Source organism: Phodopus roborovskii, unplaced genomic scaffold (genome assembly GCF_943737965.1).
Source record: "Phodopus roborovskii unplaced genomic scaffold, PHOROB, whole genome shotgun sequence".
In the NCBI taxonomy this organism is placed as follows: domain Eukaryota; kingdom Metazoa; phylum Chordata; class Mammalia; order Rodentia; family Cricetidae; genus Phodopus; species Phodopus roborovskii.
Window position 1 is genome coordinate 10,876,934 of NW_026125052.1, and position 18,430 is coordinate 10,895,363.

Below are 18,430 nucleotides of genomic sequence, written 5' to 3' on the forward strand. Positions count from 1 at the left end.
AACAGCCCTGCTGCTGGGAGAGGGGATGTGGAGGGAGAAAAAAGAGCTGAAGGACCCTTCTGGGGAGGTGGGAGAAGGGACATGATGGGCATTTCTGGATGACTGACTTTTCTTCTGCATCCTAATTGTTAAAGCATTATGTCCTGGGATTATGTCCCAAGGAATGGGGTACGCTAGCTTCCTCAATCTTCAGCCCTATTCTCCTCAGCTTCTAGACTACCTGAGGCCTGGCAAAGAAAGGACTATCCTAGGCAAAGTGAGGTGGGGTCAGAAACACCTACCTGTAATGAGCTCTTGGGGAGGAAGAAGCTTCACTGGCCCTGGGGCCAGAAAGTTGACAGTACATTTGCTGCCAAGACAATGGAAGAGGTTTGGATTAGACGCCAGGCAGAATCAGAAAGTGCTGGAGTATGGGCGGGAACAGAAAGGGCATCTCATGAGACTTGGGAACAGGAAGTCACTGTCCACCTCCAGTGGTTCCTGCCCCATTGACCCATATCCTCTATAAATTCTAGGAAGGTCCCTGAACTCTGAAGATCCCTCTGCACAGGCCTCAGTTACCCGGATACCATTCCATTGCCTCTGGATCGCATCCCAGAGGCAAGCCCAGGCATCCGAAATCCCGGGAGGCTGGGGCTGAGTAATCAGCTATGAAGCCCTGTAGTGGGGGGGGGGGAAGCTCCCCACCCCCACCTCACACAGGCACAAAGACTCAGGGATGGAGGAGGGGCGTCCTGTCACTCCAGCGCCTTCCCACCCTACTCCCTCCGCCACTTTCTCCCTATTCCCACCTGCAAGCAATTTGGCCAATGGGAGGGCAGCTAAGATTGCTGTTGTGGAATCCTTCTAGATCTGGGTGCATTTGGTGAGGAGGGGGCTCCTCCTTCCCCACTCTAGACCCCATGTAACCTTTTCCTCTTCACAGAAGCAAATTACTGGTAATTAGCTCACATCCAAAGCCTTCAGGAGCTGCTTCCAAAATTGCTTTAATTGAATTAATTGAATCTCATTTGGTCTGGGGAGAGAATTGGGGGGGGTCATACCTTAAAATAGTACAGGGGAGTGGAGGGGGTGAGCTACCCAGAAGGAGACCACTTTCCCGGGGGGCTGAGATCATAGGAGTGACTGCCTGGACACACTGCCCACTCTGCAGCCTCGGCTGATTTTAGATGGGCAAGCAGCTGTCCACTTGGAGTAGGGGACCTTGATTGAGTCCTTCTCTCTATCAGCTGAGAGGTGCTGGGGTGCATTTCCAGCCCCATCCTTCCTACCTACCTTGGGGAGGCAGGGCTAGCTACCTAAGCAAGAGGTAAATAGATGGCTATAGGAACTCCCCCTGAGTGACCTGCTCTCTCCTGTCATCACAGTGGCAGATGTGAATGTCATGTATAAAGTGGTCGCTGTACTCCAGGCACTGTGTCAAGGCTGTGACAAGTACTATCTCATTTCATTATCACAACCATATGGCGAAGCAAGTCCTATTAATGTTCTTGTCTGAGGGGATGAGAAATAAAGCACAGAGAGGGTACGAAACTCAACAAAAGTCACAAAGCAAGCATCGCTGCTGGGGCTCTTTGGAGACCAAAGTCTACCTTCAGTCTTCCCTTTCCTTTGTTGAGCCTGTGTCCCCAGTGGAGCTTTGCCCTGGGAAGAAACCACAGGGTTCCCCTTCAGTAACCCTGGTGGTCAGAAAGGTGGAGGCCAGGCACCTCTCCTCTTGGAATTCCTTCAGACTCATCACCACCCAGAAGTCCGAGGCAACTGGACCAGCTCCCAAACGGAAAAGTGGCTCATTCTCCCTGGAAAGGGGTAAGGGAAGGGGGGTGCCGCAGGCTCAGCTGGCCGCTCTGGCTGAGAGAGCAATTACACTACTGCTACTTAACTTTACAACCCAGGCTGTTGTTTTAACTATGCGACTCGTGTTGGGCTGTCCAATTAATCTGCGTTTGGAGGCTTTCCGAGATGGGGCGGTAGATCTTATCTTGCTCTGTGGAAAGAGGAGTGTGTAGCCTGCATGGCAGGGAACAGCTACCCCCAGGGCCCTCGGCCTCAGAGAAGACCCAGAGGAGCCATTTGGGGCCAGCACCCTTTAGAGAAATGGAGCCAGGGTCTAAGGGTCAGGGGAGGATTTGAAAGGAAGAAAGGAAAAGAACCTTTGCAGTGGGCACACTCACTCTGCTCTGTCTATGATCTGGCATTTGTTGTCCACAGGGAAATCTTGGGGGAGTGGGTATGACCACTGACCCAGTACAGGGACAAAGAAGGGATGTTTGCAGCCATCCCTAGATGAGACACTTCCACTGACTGTGATACCCTCTCTGTCCTCCCTATGACCCCAACCAAGCTTCTTTCTAGCCTGGAGTTGACTGGAAGTGCCCTACTGGGCTTTTCAGCCTGGGACTGGTGCCCTCTGTTTGCTGTGATTGGGAACAGGTTCAGGCAGTGGGAGGGAAACTAGCCTTTGAAGCCTTTTGCCTGGAATTGGAGGCTCCTCCCCGGTCCCTGAGGCTACTCTGGGCTGAATTCCCTGAATGACTGACCCTGTCCTCAGCCCACCCCCCATGCTGTATGTGTGGTGGGATCTGTGGCAAGGAGTGCATCACAGTGCTGCCAGGTTCTGATGCTCTGGGAGCTCACCAGCCTTCCCACCCAGCCCTAAGCCCATCAGCCCACACTGGCTGGCTTCCGGATGGTGCCCACATGGCCTCTGTCCTGTTTTCCTCTGCCTCTGGTCACACTGCCTCCAGTCATCTGTTCAGCCACGTGTTAGCCTAAAGCACCTGTCCCTACCAAGGTGGTATCCCTAGGACTTACCCAGCAGGAGAATCATAGATGTGTATTAGACAGAGAATTCCAGTTCCTTCTAGTATTTTTCTCCCACCCTTTCCTGTAGTCTGAAGCTATTCCAGCCCCAGCAGCTCACTTCTTCCAGAAGGACTGGTCTAGTTCAATCCTCTCCCAAGGCAAACCTAGACTGAGTAGAATATGGTGGCTGTGAGGTGGTCAGCTCCCGCCATACCATAGCTGGCCCAGGAGGTAACTACCGCCAAAGACCACTCTGACCTTGGTCATCCCTTGTATGAGCATTTTGTATGATGCTGTGGGCACTGTTAGGACATTCCAGAGCCAGACCACAGAGTTAGCTGGCACAGAAGCATAACAAGACTCTAGCGTTGGGCTCAGCGGTTAAGAGCACCAGCTGCTCTTTCAGAGGTTCAATTCCCAGTGCCCACACACCCTCACACAGACATATGTGCAGGCAAAACACCAATGCACATAAAATAAAAATAATAAATTATTAAAAAAAAATCTAGTGTCTATGACTTCTGGTCAAGGAGAGGATGTATAAGATGACAGAGAAAAGATGAACAACTAGAACAACCAAGATGAATTCAGGGGACAATAATGCATAACACACAGGACACTGAGGCTGTTTTTGTCTTGCTCTGCTTTGTTTTATCTTTGTATACATTTTAATCTCTGAAGCTTGCCATTTGAGAAATGGCAAGTGCCTGGGAATGCTGGACAGAATAATGGTGAATTGGAGCAGATTCTTGGACAGAGGCAACTGTGAGGAGCTGAAGTGCCAGCCTACTCCATCATCATTATCATCATCATTATTATTAATATTATTATTATTACTATTATGGTTTTTCAAGTCAGGGTTTCTCTGTGTAACAGCCCTGGCTGTCCTGGAACTCACTCTGTAGACCATGCTGGCCTCAAACTCACAAGATCACCTGCCCCTACCTCCTGAATGCCAGGATCAAAGGCTTGCACCACCACCACCGGCACACCTCACATTATTTGGAGGCAGCAATGCCTGCATTGATCCAGAGGACCTGTTTGTCCCATTTCTCATTCTAGGCTTCCAAGTATATGTGCAGGTGGACTTGTTAGGCATCAAGGATGGAGGGGCCTATGCTCTGAATACATACCGGTTGTATTATGTATATGGAGGATTAAGCCCAGGACCTATCAGCTCAAAAAGGGTAGAAATGGGGACAGAGGGCCTTTTAAACAAAAGAAGCACGAATTGCCCACAGGCCAGCATTCCATATTTTTGTTTTGGTGCTGGGGCCTTTTACATGTTAAGCACTTACTCGACCATTGGACCACACCTCCAGTTAGGAAGGTAATAGGCTAATAGCTGGTGGGTGAAAAGCAGGGTGGCCAACAACAGACTCTATGTCCACTTTCAGTTTTGTTCATGGATGGGCTGGTAGGGCCCAAGGTGCCGGCCAGAAATACTATTTGTTCTCTTCCTGACTTAGATCTTAGGCTGTGGTGGGCCTCTGTGGTTTGAAAAGTGAAGGAATGGCAACTCTGTAGCAGCCTCACCTCTAGCCAGTGAAGCTCTCTCTAAATCCTTTCTCCTACTGGAGGGGGATGTCCTGCAGCACTGGGGACCTGCGCAAAGATTAAAGCCTTTGATTTAGCTATCTGGCTTGGAGAACCAGACTTCCACTCCATTCTTTTTCCTCCTTTTGCTTCTTGTCTTGAGAAAAATCCATCTGGAGCTTGTTTCCTCTCCTTCCAGAAGGGGGGCAGGTGTGCTGGTCCTGGGCTTGACAGGAGAGCTGGAGCCTGACCAGCCCTTCTCCAGACTCACATCATCTGAGGCAGGAACAGCACATCTGGGGAATGATGTAGATACCAGGCTCCAAAGCCATTGTCATAGCCACCGGTGGGTAGATCCCAGATGGATGGAGGATTCAGAGAGCACGGAGACAAGGAGAGGTGTCTCCCAGAGAAGTCTTCTTCCTGATCTCCAGAGTTCTTTTTCAGTAGCTTCTTGTATTTGGAGTGTTTGTTCTAAAGCCAGATCTTTACCTTTGGGAAGAAAAGAGGACAGATTAGAAGTGTTGTGCAAGGGCTGAGAATGGGAAAGGGACTTAACTACAGAGAGAATCCTGCCAACCTTTGCTCCAGCCCTCCATTCTAGAAGTCCCTCAGTACCAACTTCGGGTCTGGGTGTCCTCTGCTTGTGCCCAATTCTCCTCTGCTGTGGATCATCTATGGGCATTCAGTGGAGAGCTGTGTCAGCAGAATCATGGGAGTCCTCTGTAAGTTCTCAGAAACCAGGGACTAGGAAGTTTTGCACTCAGGGATGGGACTGGACCTACCTGGGTTTGGGTGAGTACAAGCTTTGATGTTAGGGCCAGGTACTGCATGCACACATGCTGGAAACGCTGGTTCTGGTGTTGTACTTGCAGGCTGGAGGAGATTGTTCTAGGTTTGTGTAGCTTCCCAGTCAGGGGCTGCTGGGAGGGCTGCAGGGACAGCACCGGTTTCTCTGATTCTGGAAGGCAGCAGAAGGCTGTGTTGTAAGCATGTGGAGTGACCAGGTGAGCCAAGTATTTCCCTAGGCTCATGCCATGGGGAATCAGCAAAAGCATCACAGCCACCACCATCAATCTGGGCTTCAGCTTGCGTGCTGTGTGTGTAATGATGGCCGCAGCCTTGCCTGTTTCTCTGCCATTTCAATTCCTGTGTACATTGACAACAGTGAATTCAAGCTGCCATTCTTGCCCTGTTGAAGCTACCACAATTGGGACCCCAGAGTAGAAAGCACTAAGGGCTCCGCAGCGAGCAGCAGAGCAAAGGTACCCTGGCACCCACAGTGGGAGGCTGGGGTTCAATAGCTGTGGAGGTACCTGCTTGGAACAGAGCAATAGAGGGAAGGCAAAAGACTCATGGAGGGCTGAGCTACCGTCTGAAGATGAGGAGGGCTGCTAATCCAAGGCCCAAGGAACCTAAAAGTAATGCTCAAAGCTCAGTGGTAGTTTCCGCCTGGCTCCCTCTGGCTTCCGAGAGAGAGGTCTGTATAAATCTGCTAGTGAGCCTTAGTGTACCCTGCAGTAAATGTGACCATCCTTTTTCCCCCTCAGCTGGCTGGCTCAGAGGAGCCCTTTTCAGGGATCTTGAAGCCAGATTGATGTGTGTATATGATAGCTGGTTTCCCCCTGGGCTTGCTAGTGCAGAGCAGTTCCCTCATGGCAGGGAAAGTGACTATGGTCCAGAAAATGCAGCAGCCCACCACGCAGATAGTCTCTGGCTAAGCTGTAAGGTAGTGGCATAAGATCTGGTCCTCCCCCACCCCCACCCCCGACCCTGTACCACCCCTGCCTGACGGCCTGGTTCTCCAAGCTCAGTTGCAGGCCTTGGGTTTCCATTCCCGTAACCTGGGCCCCAACCCGGGCTACTCTACGGGATATGGAGACTGTCCAAGGGGATGGGAGCAGTGCGTGGATGAAGAGGCAGAATGCCTCCCAGGACGACAAAATGCTGGGTTGACAGTCGCCTCATTCCTCATTCGGTGCTTGCCTGCTGTGAAGACTCCAGGCAAGAGCAAGAGATCGTTCCTGTTGTACCCCTGCGGGAGGAGCTTCTGTCCTTCTGATCGCCATCCATCCCTAGCAGGGTTCACCCGACACGCGTCAGGGTCCCCGCTCTCAGGCCATAGTCACCACTGCTTTCACCCACCCCCACCCCCCACATGCTTCACCGCACCTTGGGGGCTGCGGGGCTCTCAGATCCTGCCCTTTGACCCCAGCCCCAACCAATTCCCAGAAAAACCATCGGGTTTCTGCTTCTGCTGGAGCTTGCCCCCGCCTCTCTTAGTTCGACCCTACCGCTCGCCTGAGCCAAACGAGCATCCGCTCCTCCTCCGCGGCATGGACCGCACAGTTCGGGTGGTGACGCGCAGAAAAGGAAGGAAGACAGTCTGGACTGCTGAACTTTCAGAGCAGATCACCCTCCAGGTGACTTCCGGGACAGCTGCCTTTCTCCACACTAGCTGCGGCAAGTCACGACTGGATCTACCCCGGTCGCGATAACGGGTCTCCCGAGCCTCCCTGAAGGCGCGGCCGCCACACCCGCGGCCTCAATGGGGTGTTGGTGAGGCGCTCCGCGAGCCAAGAGCCTCCCTGGGACGGAGTTGCACTCCTAGTGTGGGTTTAGCAGACCCCAAGCCCTCTATCACTCTCCAATCGTTCATTCACGAACGGGCAGTCCACACAGTTCCAATAATGAAATGATAAGGTCTATTTTAAAGACATACTTGCTTGTGAACAAGAGCATCTGTGGTTTTTCGTTGGATCCGGGTAAAATATGCAATAGAAAGAATTCTCCACTCCATTGTTCTTGGCCCTAGCAAGGGAAGGCAGAATATGGAAGACAGACCGACAACTCCACCTTATTGCCAGAATAACTCTCCCAAGGTAAGTTCAGGTTTCAAAAAAAAAAAAAAGCACACATTGTCCCCACGTGCATATACACCATATATGTCAAGTTGCCTAGACTGTCCTCAAACTCAGGCTCCTCCTGTTTCTATTTCTGCAGTGTATATTAGAATATCTAAAAGTAAAGTTCAAGAGGTGTATAAAAGTACTGCTTCCCCCCCCCCCACTGTCCTCCCTCTAACCAGACCCAGCAACACAGCAAACCCACCCCCAGCTCTGCCACAGAAGAAAGGGTTAGTTTTCTGGGGGGTTCTAAGAAGTTCCCTAAAGTCCCCTTTTTGGCTCCATTCCTCCAGGAAAATGAATTCACATCCTTTCTTCCTACCTCAGTTTCTCCAACCATAAAACAAGGAATTTGAGATTCTAGGTTGACCTCCGGTTCTGGGGGTTCATGAATTTATGTCAGAGGGACAAGAGAAAAAGAGAGAGAGAGATCTGGGCGCGGGGCTGACTACAGTGAAGTCCTCTGGCAGATATGCATTGTTGGGGATTATGCCAAGGACAACTGGATGGAGCAAAGCAATGGGATTGGGAAGTCAGTACAACTGGGTCTGTGGATAGCATCTTTGCAGTGCCTGCCAAGGGCTATCAGTTTGGCTACGCAAAAGTCAGGCCTAGGAAGTCAGGCTAGTCCCTTGCCTTCACTGAGGCCTTCCAGGGAGCACTTTCTCTGGAGCTCAGATTTGCTGCAGGCAACAATAGGAACTGGACCTAATCTATCCCAAAGTTAAGGGTGAAGATGGTAGGAATGGCTTAGGTGCAAGGCTGAGGTGGCCAGGGAAAGACTTTGAGAATGACCAGTCTGTAACTTTACTCTTTGAACAATGGTTGGTAGGGTACTACACCAGAATCTGCAGGGTCCAGCTACCAGACTAGGTTAGGCACCTCTAGGAAAAAAGGGGGTGGGGCCCAGAAAAGGAAAAGGAGCCCCGCCTAGTTGCCTACCTACCTCCAGCTGGGAACTGATGTCTGTTAACCACTGTTTGTTTGGCTTGCATACTGGTTTCTGGGATAAGGATGATGTCGGGAAGGGGCTAAAGGATGAGGAGAGTCTCCACCCCCGTATCTGGATTATAGCAGTTTTCCGTTTCACATAGGTACACACACAACTCCACTGCTCCAGTGGGTGGGGTAGGAGGCCCTCCTGCCTGGCCTCACAAAACTGCAAATCGAAACCAGGTCGGATTTAAAAAAGAAACCTAAATCAACTCGACTCCGCTCCTCCCCCATTCCTTCTCCCTCCCCCTACCGCAGATTCCGTGGAATCCGAGTAATATTTGAATCCCGCTAGCTGCGTGCAAGCAGAAGAGGGCGAAATTTATGAAAACACAACTCAGACCCCAGAAATGAGAAGAGCCTCCGCGGCCACACTTACCTGCTTCGAGTTCCTGAGGGTGTTCTGCTGGCGGGTGGAAGGGCTGAGGGGGCAGTGCCGAGAGTTGCTGGCTGGGCAGGTAGGAGTCCCCTGGAGTTGCTGGCCCAAGGCAGGAATAGGACAGGAGATGGCCATAAGGCTGGAGAATAGGACAAATCGGGGGAAGCTGCGGTTTCGGGGGACAGGCCAAGCGGGTAGGCAGCGGGGGCGAGGTCCGGGAAAACAAGGCGGCCAGGAAGGGGGACAGGGTAAAGAGGTCATTGAGGCCGGTGCCAGGCCACAGGGCCTAGGCCATGGCCCTACACGCCGCCGTCTACTCTCTATGCAAACACATTTCAAAGTTTCCAGAATTGAGGCAGATGAGCTCCCACCCCCAGCAAGCCACCCCTAAACTTCAGATCCCAGGGAAAATGTCTCTCTGAGCCTCTTCTGACAGTGAGCTCGAACCTGAGAAAGGGGTTTTGAGGTGCCCCGTGGTTTTTCCCCTCCCCCCTCAAGTTCTGGGTCCCCATCTTCTCCTCTGGGTTCGGATCCCGGGACCGCACGGAGTCCCCCGCCCACTTAGACACTTCGGATTGGCTATCTTATGGTGACCTCAGGGAGGTCCAGAGCTGGGCCCGCCCCCCCCGCCTCCCCTCCCGCCCCACCTCCCCGTTAGCACACTCTGGGGAAACCGGAGGGGTGAGGTGCGATGCGCGAGCTCCCGGCAGTGCACCTCGGCGCGGACCGGTAGCCTCAGGAAATCTCGATAACAATGTCCAAAGTGCTAGGAAATTGGACCTGGGATGGCCAAGGGGAGTGGGAAGCTGCGTGGTAACTAGAGACGCTGCGCAGATTCAGAACTTGTGTTAGAGCTCTGCGGGTCGCACGGGCCCGCTTGGCCCCACGCTGCCTTGGCTCTGCGAGGGAGTGGAAAGTAGATCGCCAGTGCCAGCCGCTTCCTTATTCAGCGCGTTGGAATGCATAGCTACTGAGCGATGGTAGTTTGTTGGTAAACAGACGCTGGGGCCTGGAGGTGCCACCTGGCGCCTAGCCTGTCCCGCACGCGCGTGGCGCACACGCCCCCGCCGGGTGCCCAGAGCCTGGCACGCTGTGACCGCCGCGACTGCGCCTCACCACCCCCAGTACAGTCTTCCGCTTCCGCCAGGGGCCCCGGTTTGGTTGCGACACCACAGCTCTTGCAGGCCCTTGAGGCTGCTGGAGGGAATCTGCTGTCTGGGATTCGCATGTACTGAGCCCCGCCTTTCCTGGCACTCTGCTCAAACTGTAGCCTCGCATGAACCAGGACAAAATCTGGGAGTGGGGGTGAATCTAGCTTGATAGATCCTGAAAAGACACAGAAAATGTGGCTAGCTCCTTTGTACTTCCAGGCTGTGTACCGGACCTGCCTCAACAGTACACAAGGCCTTGATGAACATGTATCCATGCCTGCAAGCATCTGTTACCACATGTGCAAAAATACATAGGAACTTCATCTAAGCACCACATATATGCTGTCAGATACCAGTATCCCTCTATGACAAGAGGCTCATTTATAGACCTGCAAACACCCCTCCATCTCCACCCCCACCGGGGGGGGGTTCTCTGTGTAGCTTTGGCTCCTGGAACTTGTTTTGTAGACCAGGCTGGCCACGAACTCAAGAGATCTGTCTGCCTTAGCCTCCTGAGTGAAGGGATAAAAGGCATGCACCACCACTGCCAGACACAAACACGGACTTTAAGATGTGGTACATATATATACATCTGCATATCCAAATATGAACAGCTCATTGAATAAAATCACAGAATTAGAGCTGATGAGATGATTTAGCAGATGAAGGCACTTACCATCAAACCTGACACTTGGAGTTGGATTCCACAGAGCCCATATGGTAGAAGGAAAGAACAGACTCCCAAGAGCTCTCTTCTCTGACCTACACATGTGGGCTTTGTTAAGCATGGACCCACACACATGCACACAACACAAAAACAAAATAAATGTGATACTTTTTAAATTTAAAAAGCACGCGTATTACAAGCCAAATCATTGATATCATTCTCAAAACTAAGGCAATCCAAACATATAATTATATATGCTCATATGCCTACCCTATAGAAAAATACCTTTCCCACATATCTAGGCTGCCTTACATAATGAGAGACAGTTCTTTTCTTGGGTTAGGGTTGGTTTTTCAAAGCAGAGTTTCTCTGTAGTGCTGGCTGTCCTGAAATGTAGCCCAGGCTGGCCTTGAACTTAGAGATCTGACTGCCTACGCCACTAGAGTGACGGGATGAAAGGCAAAGGCATATACCACCACTGTCCAGTTGTATCCCTTAGCCCACAAGTCTACTCAGATTCCCTAGCAAGCCCAACACAGTTGATCCCTCTGCTGTGCAAGCCACTTTCATGTTTGTACACACACACACACACACACACACACACACACACACACGGCTTAGAGGAAAGGTAGCAATGTTGGGGTATTGGAAAAGAAGACAGCTATTAGAGAAAAAGCCAAGACTGGAGGAGTAGATGAAGGCATTAGGCTGTGGGCAGATAAAATAAAGTCTGGGGCTAGAGAGATGACTCAGTGGTTAAGAGCACTGGGTGCTCTTCCAAAGGACCTGAGTTCAACTCCCAGCACCCACATGACAGCTCACAACCACATGCAATTAAAATTCTGGAGGATCCGACATCCTCTTCTGTCTTCTGGTTCCCAGGCATGCACATTGTGCATGGACAGTGCACATGTACACATAAAAAATAAACAAAAAGAGAAAGTCTCAGGGAATGTATAGAGACTGTAGCAACTCATGAACAGGAGGAAAGTAATCTGCTTTTAAATGCCCCCATCTCCCCACTGGACAGAAATTAGGTTCTGCAGGAAAATGCTGCCTTGCCCTGTAATCCTGGAGTTCTTTCTCAGGTTGGCTGAGAAACGTGTGGGAGTTTGCTTGGTGGGTAAATGTTATTTTCAAGTGGGACCTCCTTTCCCCAGGTTCCCCAGGTTCTAGCCATGCATGCCTACCTCCTTAGAGCTGGAGCTATGAACTAATTCCTGAGGACATTGCTTTCCAAGCCTTCTTTCTCTCTAGCACAGTCCTGCTCTTTTGGGGTTTTGGAGGGGAGTGATTGTTGTTGTGTTTGTTTGTTTGTTTGTTTGTTTGTTGAGACAGGGTCTCTGTGTAGTCCTGGCTGTCCTGGAACTCTCTTTGTAGATGAGGCTGGCCTTTGAACTCCTGTGTGCTGAGATTAAAGGCATGAGCCACCACTGCCAAGCTGACTGCCCAGTTCTTCAGAAGGCAGGCCTTCTGTTCCCAAGGATGACCGCTCTGGCTGCATGAATCAAAGGAAGAGGTGGGATTGGCTGTCAGGGCAGGTTTCATAAGGGGGTCAGGTAGTCAGAATCCTTTCTGTGGGGGACCTAACAAGGGCAGAGGTAAGCATTCTGGCAGGCTCTGCAGTGTATGGCTTTGGGATCATCTCCAAAGTAAGGGTGAATGCCTTTTCTTATATTTTTGGTTGTGAACCTAGCCTTTAAAGGCTGAGCCATCTCTCCAGCCCGTAAACGCCTTTGCTAAGCTTCCCCATGTGCTTAGGAGCACTCCGAAGTCAAGTTGGACCTGTACTTGTGTGGCAAACTTAGGGATTTATAAGCGGCCCGCTGCATCCTGACAAAAACCCTATTACTTCATCTCCCACTCCACCACCACCAGCCTCATCCCATCCCCCTTGCTGGACCTTGGGCATCTTCTTAAATGGAGACCCCTCCTGGTTGGGGTCTCCACTTAAGAATGGTTTAGGGTCATTCTCTCAGCCTTAAGAAAAGTAGTAGTGATGGCATTAAGGGCTAGGGAGAGCAGTGTTTGATGAGAATGGGGAAAGGGAAGGTCTGGATTCCCTCCCAGCTCAGCCTCCAAGTAGCTGGCCAGTTCCTACTAGAAGGCACTGGGAGAGGAGGGTGCTGGACTGAGAATCCAACCCTCTGTTGTGGTTTGCAAAATCCAGAATCCAAGAACATAAAACTAAGGAGGAGGAAAGGAGCAGAAGAGGAAGGAAGGAAGACAGGAAGGCAGGCAGGCAGGAAGGAAGGAAGGACAAATTAACCCTTTCCTATTACTACAAATAGCTCCTGCTGCTCACAAAAGTAGGGACTCTCCCAGTCAGTGTTTGTTTGTTTGTTTGTTGTTTTGTTTTGTGGGGTTTTTTTTTGGGTGGTCTGGGGGAATCATCTTTGAAGAGCCTAGTTTCAAGGAAACTAACCAGTGGTGGTGGTGGTGGTTATATATGTCTGTTGGGGGCTAGGATGGGGGATTCTTGGGGCAGGGGTATTGGAGCAACCTGATTCCCTTAGTGCTCATCAGCAACTGCATGGGTCTTTTTTATTTCTTGAGATGAGGTCTCACTATGTAGCTATGACTGTCTTGGAACTCGCTCTATAGACCAGGCTGGTCTCCAGTTCTCAGAGATCTGGGGGCCCCTGCCTCCCCAGTGCTGGGATTAAAGGCCTGCTCCACTATGCCCGGCTCATACTTGGGTTTTATTAACTTGGCTTGAGGCTGCTTTGTGTCCGGGTTCCTCCGTAGCAGAATCCTCCTCCTCCAAAACAGCGAGTTCCCCCCGGGCAATTCACAGCCAAGGCTGGGCTCAAACAAGTGCGAAAGCACGCGGCTTCCGCAGGCAGCGTATTTGCAGGGCTCAGTACAGTGTAAGAGGTGGCTAGTGCTGCCTGGATCAGGCGTGGAGCTCTGAAACTACAAGTCCTCTTCGCACCTGAACCTGCTCAGAGAAATAGAAATTCTGCGGTCTTGGGGGTCGTTTTGGAACCATTTCCTTTCTTTCTCCGTGGTCATGCACCCAAATGAAATTTTGGTTTTGGTTTTGTCTGTTCTCAACAAGCTTTAAAGTTCTATTTGGACTTTGTAATTCGGTTTGGGAAACTAAATAATTCAATCTTGCAGCAGCCTCCCAGCCATCCGTCTCCACGTCGCACCACGGTAGAGCCCTGGCTTTTGGAGGCCTGGGGAGGGAGCCACCTGTAGAAGACAGTTTCCCTCATCCTATTTTGCTTGAGACTCGGAACCACCCGGCATCCTTTCCTCTTTCTGGTGCAGTATTTGGTGAGTCCTTGTGCTGGCGGTTGACGGCCTCTGCAGTCCCGGCTGGGGACTTTCCTTTGAGCTCACTTCCACTTTCACGACCCCCCCCCCCGCCGCCTCCTGAGAGCTTTTTCTGCGTGTTATTTTCCAAATAATCCTAAAGATGCTGCAAGTGGATCAGGAGGGGAGAAGTCTTGGGGTCATCCCTACCCGGTCCAGGCAACGCTTGGTGTGGGGCTCACACACGATCTCAGCGACAACCCCATCTCACTCCTGGATTCCCTGTTTTCTTTGTTTACCTTCAAGAAGTTTACATGAGATTGACCCGGGTATTTTTAATACACAAGAATATGAAAAGTCACTTATGCTAAGAGCTTAAATATGAATAATTCTTTGACCAGGGCACTGTCCCCTAAAAGAAAACTTACTCAAAGTCGGGAGTGTTGGAAAAAAGACTTCGGTAGCGCCAAGCTTGGGAGGAAGCCACTTCCCCAAGCGCGGGAACTGGGGTTGAACCCTGGTGGGTGATGCAGGGTTACAGGGCTCACCAGAGGATTGAGGGCCCCTCACCGGGGAGCAGGCCTGGTAGAGGACAACCTGGCAGAGGGAGCGCCAGCCGCCCTCAAGAACTTTGCAAGCTAAACTGGAGGCCAACCCGTCTGTTACGAATTTGCCGGGTCTGGACCAAAGGCGGCTTGCCTAGGTCTGAAACCTTCCTCAGACCCTAGTACTGCATAGAAATTCGGGCTTTCCGCAGTCCTCTTCCTCAGCAGATGAAGGCTGGAAGGGGACGTGGTGCTAGAAAATGCCTTAACGGGCAACGGATAGGGAAGCTAATATGTGCAGGGACACCCAACCCACAGAGCAGAACCCATAGACACGGACCGAGCAGGCTTATAGGCGACCATTCCCATACCCTTCACACACACACACACACACACACACACACACACACACACACACTTCAAAAGCACTGTGCACACCACCATTTAAACACACAGGTTATTCAAAGGGAGGTAGGATGTTGGCCATCCCAGGATGCTACTTTGCCCTGGAGTCCTTGGGACTATCTGCCTCACCTCTGTAGCTCTGGGTTTAGGAGGATAGGAGACGGTTGCTTTGGGGAGCAGACTTCAGATAGCCCAGGGAGCCCTGCAAAATCAGTCCTCACTCCCAAAATGAGACAAACAATGATGTCTGCAAAACAACACACAACCTGCACAAGGAGAAACAAAATCCTCTCTGTTTATACCAGAAGAGAGAGAAAGAGAGAGAGAGAGAGAGAGAGAGAGAGAGAGAACATTGTCACCCCCTCCCTCTCCTGTCCAGGCCATCCAGAAGGCCCATGTGGTGGTTGGAAGAAAAAACAGCATCTCCTATATCCACTCTGGGGCCCCTTCAAGATGCTTCATTGAATACCCTCTGTGGTCCCATTGGGAAGAGGATCACCCAGCCTGGAGTTCTTCAACTCCTGTTGAAAAGGGATGGAGGAGGTGGTGAGAGAGAAGACATCAGGCAGAGAAGTCTGTGATGCAGGGTGGGGGCTGTGCCAAGGGTCAGCAGCTCCTTGGGAAAGTGTGTACAATGTGGAAATGCACTGTTAACATTTGCAGCTGCTTAGGCCAATTGGACGGACTGCCCTTCCTTCAAGGCTCAGTGCTCTGTAAATGTGTGTGTGAGGGGGAGGCAGTGGCAATTGTCCATTAGTTCTCTGCAGCCCAAGTTCTGGATGGTGTGTGCCTCAAAATTACTGTGGAGGGGTAGCTGAGCCTGTATTCACAACCGTCATCAACCCTCATTCAACCCAATGGGGCCTTTGTTGCTTTTCATAAAAAAGAACTAGAGGGCTATATCATGGTCCTCTGGATGTCTGTGACTCTGGAGGATATAGATGAAGGCCTGTTGTCTTGAGACAGTACTAAGGGATGTTGGGGACCCTGTCTCAGGGCCTTAGAGGCAGAAGGAATGCTACGGGGATTTGAGACCTATTCTTTAGATAACAGTAATAATTACACCATCATATGTTGTCGATATGCCAAGCACTATGCTAAGGCTTTAAATGCCTCTCTTTATCACAATATTTCTATATAAGGTAGAGTTGATATCTAACTTACAAATGGGGACATTGAGGCACAAAAGGGCCAAATACCCTTTCTAAAAGCTGCAGTTGGAACCCTCAGCCAGCTGGTCATCGTAACGGCTGGGGGACAGAGAAGGCCTGAGAGGGAGCAGGAGACCCCCGGAGAGCAATGTCATGAATGAAAGCAGTAGGAAAAGAAATAATACTAATCATGCCTAGTCACTACTGGGCTTCATGTTCTTATTTGTGTTTCACAGGTAAGGCACAGAAATAGCACTTGCAGGGGGGCTCTGTTCGCCCAGCTGCAAGGTGGGAAAGTGATGGGAGCTATGGAGGCTGCAGGCTGTGAAGGGTCTCAGTGTTCTACCAAGAGCGTGGGATGGCCTTGAGTGGTGGGAAGGTAGAACCTGGACAGATGCAGAGGGGCTTCCCAGGGGCACCTTGGGCACCATGGCGGATTGGGGAAGGGGTCAGGTGGCAGAGAATTGAGGAAGAGGTGCCTGCAGTATGTCAGGTGTTCAGTGAGGAGGGAAACCCCCAAGGGTATGGTGGCAGGGACAAGAGAGAGGAAGGGATGGAAGAGAAAAGTGGCTCAGAGACAGCCAGCCCCCAAGTGGGCTTGATGACTGTAGTAGGCAGGGGTGGCAGCAGTAGCTTGGGCCACCAGGGGACCCCAAGGAAGAAGCCAAGAGACTTCCAAGTATTTGATGGATCCATGAAGCATGAACCAAGCTGGGCTGAGCTTCCAGCGGGCAGCCAGCCACTCGGCCTTGTCAGTGCCTTCTGCACAGGTGTCTTTCCCAGCCCTGCCAACGTAAGCAGGTGAAACTTACATACATGCAGATATATGCAAATGAGAAACCCAGCCTGGGCGCAGAGCCAGGGAGGCAAGCAAGCCCTCCCCCACCTCCAGGGACCCAGAAAGGGCCAGCCCAGCCCTGACTCACTTGCTGACACGCCGCCGCCTGGAACGCCACCTCCCCGGCCTGGCTTCCTCCAACTTGGTAAACTTGCTCCTGGAATCACTCTGAAGCTTGGGCCTGAAGCTCCAGCTGGAACACGAGAAGCCGGGGCTGGTGAGACTTTGAGAGTACGGTTGGTTGGAGACAGATGCCCGAGGATTTAAAAGTAGCCAGCAAAGTGGTTCAGGCCCCACTTGATGGAAGGAGAACAGGCTCCTCTCTGACCTCCGATTGTATGATATGTCTTGTGCCCCACACCTCAAAGAGAAAAAATAAAATAAACATTAAAGCATGGGCTATGCACATGGTATTCCCTGAAGCATTTGACACCTGGGCTCTGTAACAACTTGTGAAGTACATTGTTTTTCTAGCTCCATTTTACAGGGGAGGACACTGAGGCCCGTGTTGAAATGTCTTGTCAGGGAAAATGCGACTTGTATTCACAGAGCTGGCTTTCCAGTGCAGGCCTCCTGACTCAGGGCTCTTGGCTCCACTCTGGTTTCTCCTGGGTTGAGGGAAGGCGTGGGGGTGGGGCAAATCCTGGAGTTTGGGGCTCAGTTTTTCCCAGACAGTCTTGGAAAAGAAGTGGTGTGTCTTTTGTTTTGTATATTTAAATTTCTTCCCATTCCTTTCTTTATTTGTGCTGTGCTGAGGCCTTGTGCCTGTTATGCAGATGGTCTGCCAGTGAACCTGGGAAAAACTTTGCCCCTCTTGGTCCCTGTGCCCTTCAGAGAGTAAGTTCTGGCGTTGGAAAAGAGGCCATACTCTCTGTGTTGGACCAGGCATCCCACTCTGGCTCCAGCTTGCCCGCTCTCTCCTTCCCTCCCTTCACCTCCTCTCTCTCTCTAGATACAAGGTCTCACTCTGTAGCTTCGGAACTCTACATTTTCTCTTGTTTCAGTTTCCTCAGTACTGGAATTATAGAGGGTTGCTGTCATACCAGGGAATGTGCTTTTTTGTTGTGTTTTTCCAGACAGGGATTTTCTGTGTAGATTTGGAGGCTGTCCTGGCACTCACTCTGTAGACCAGGCTGGCCTTGAAGTCACAGAGGTACGCCTGCCTCTGCCTCCTGAGTGATGGGATTAAAGGCGTGTGCCACCACCGCCTGGCCAGTGTGTTCTTCTTATGAACTTGTTATATATACACATGGGAGATTGGTGTAGAATCCACTCAGCGAATTCTGTGTGCGTGCGTGCGTGCGTGTGTGTGTGTGTGTGTGTGTGTGTGTGTGTGTGTGAGAGAGAGAGAGAGAGAGAAAGAACTAATGAATTTAAAACCTACAACATGCTGGGTGGTGGTGGCAGGGCCATCCACCAGTACTCTGGAGAGAGAGGCCAGCCTGGTCTACAGAATGAGTTCCAGGACAACCAAGGTTGCACAGAAAAACCCGGTCTCAAAACACAAAACAAAACAACAACAAAAACTCCAACAGAAACAAATACTTACAAACTAGGTACTTGGGCCAAGAAACAGAACTCCCCAGGCATCCCTTGAAGGACTCTCTGGGATCACAACCCTCCCTCAGACACCCTGGCTTGTACACTTTCCATTGCACACCTTTCCATGCTTTTCCTTCTAGGTTTCTTACCTCTGGCTGCTGCTTCTGTCTGCTGGTGACTTTGGCATGAATGGAACTGACTGGCCTTAAGCTCTTGTCATCTTTGAGACAGGGTTTCACATATAGCCCAGG

General features: G+C 51.2%; 1 protein-coding gene across 1 annotated transcript; it reads right to left on the bottom strand.

Moving 5' to 3' along the window:
* Nucleotides 1–4,332: 4,332 nt before the first annotated feature.
* Nucleotides 4,333–8,880, bottom strand: Dlx4 (distal-less homeobox 4). The gene is given in 5 exon segments (XM_051206952.1): nt 4,333–4,833; nt 5,127–5,302; nt 8,620–8,761; nt 8,763–8,861; nt 8,863–8,880. Coding segments are annotated over 5 exon segments (660 nt in total). The 3' UTR covers nt 4,333–4,608.
* Between the last annotated feature and the right edge of the window lie 9,550 nt (nt 8,881–18,430).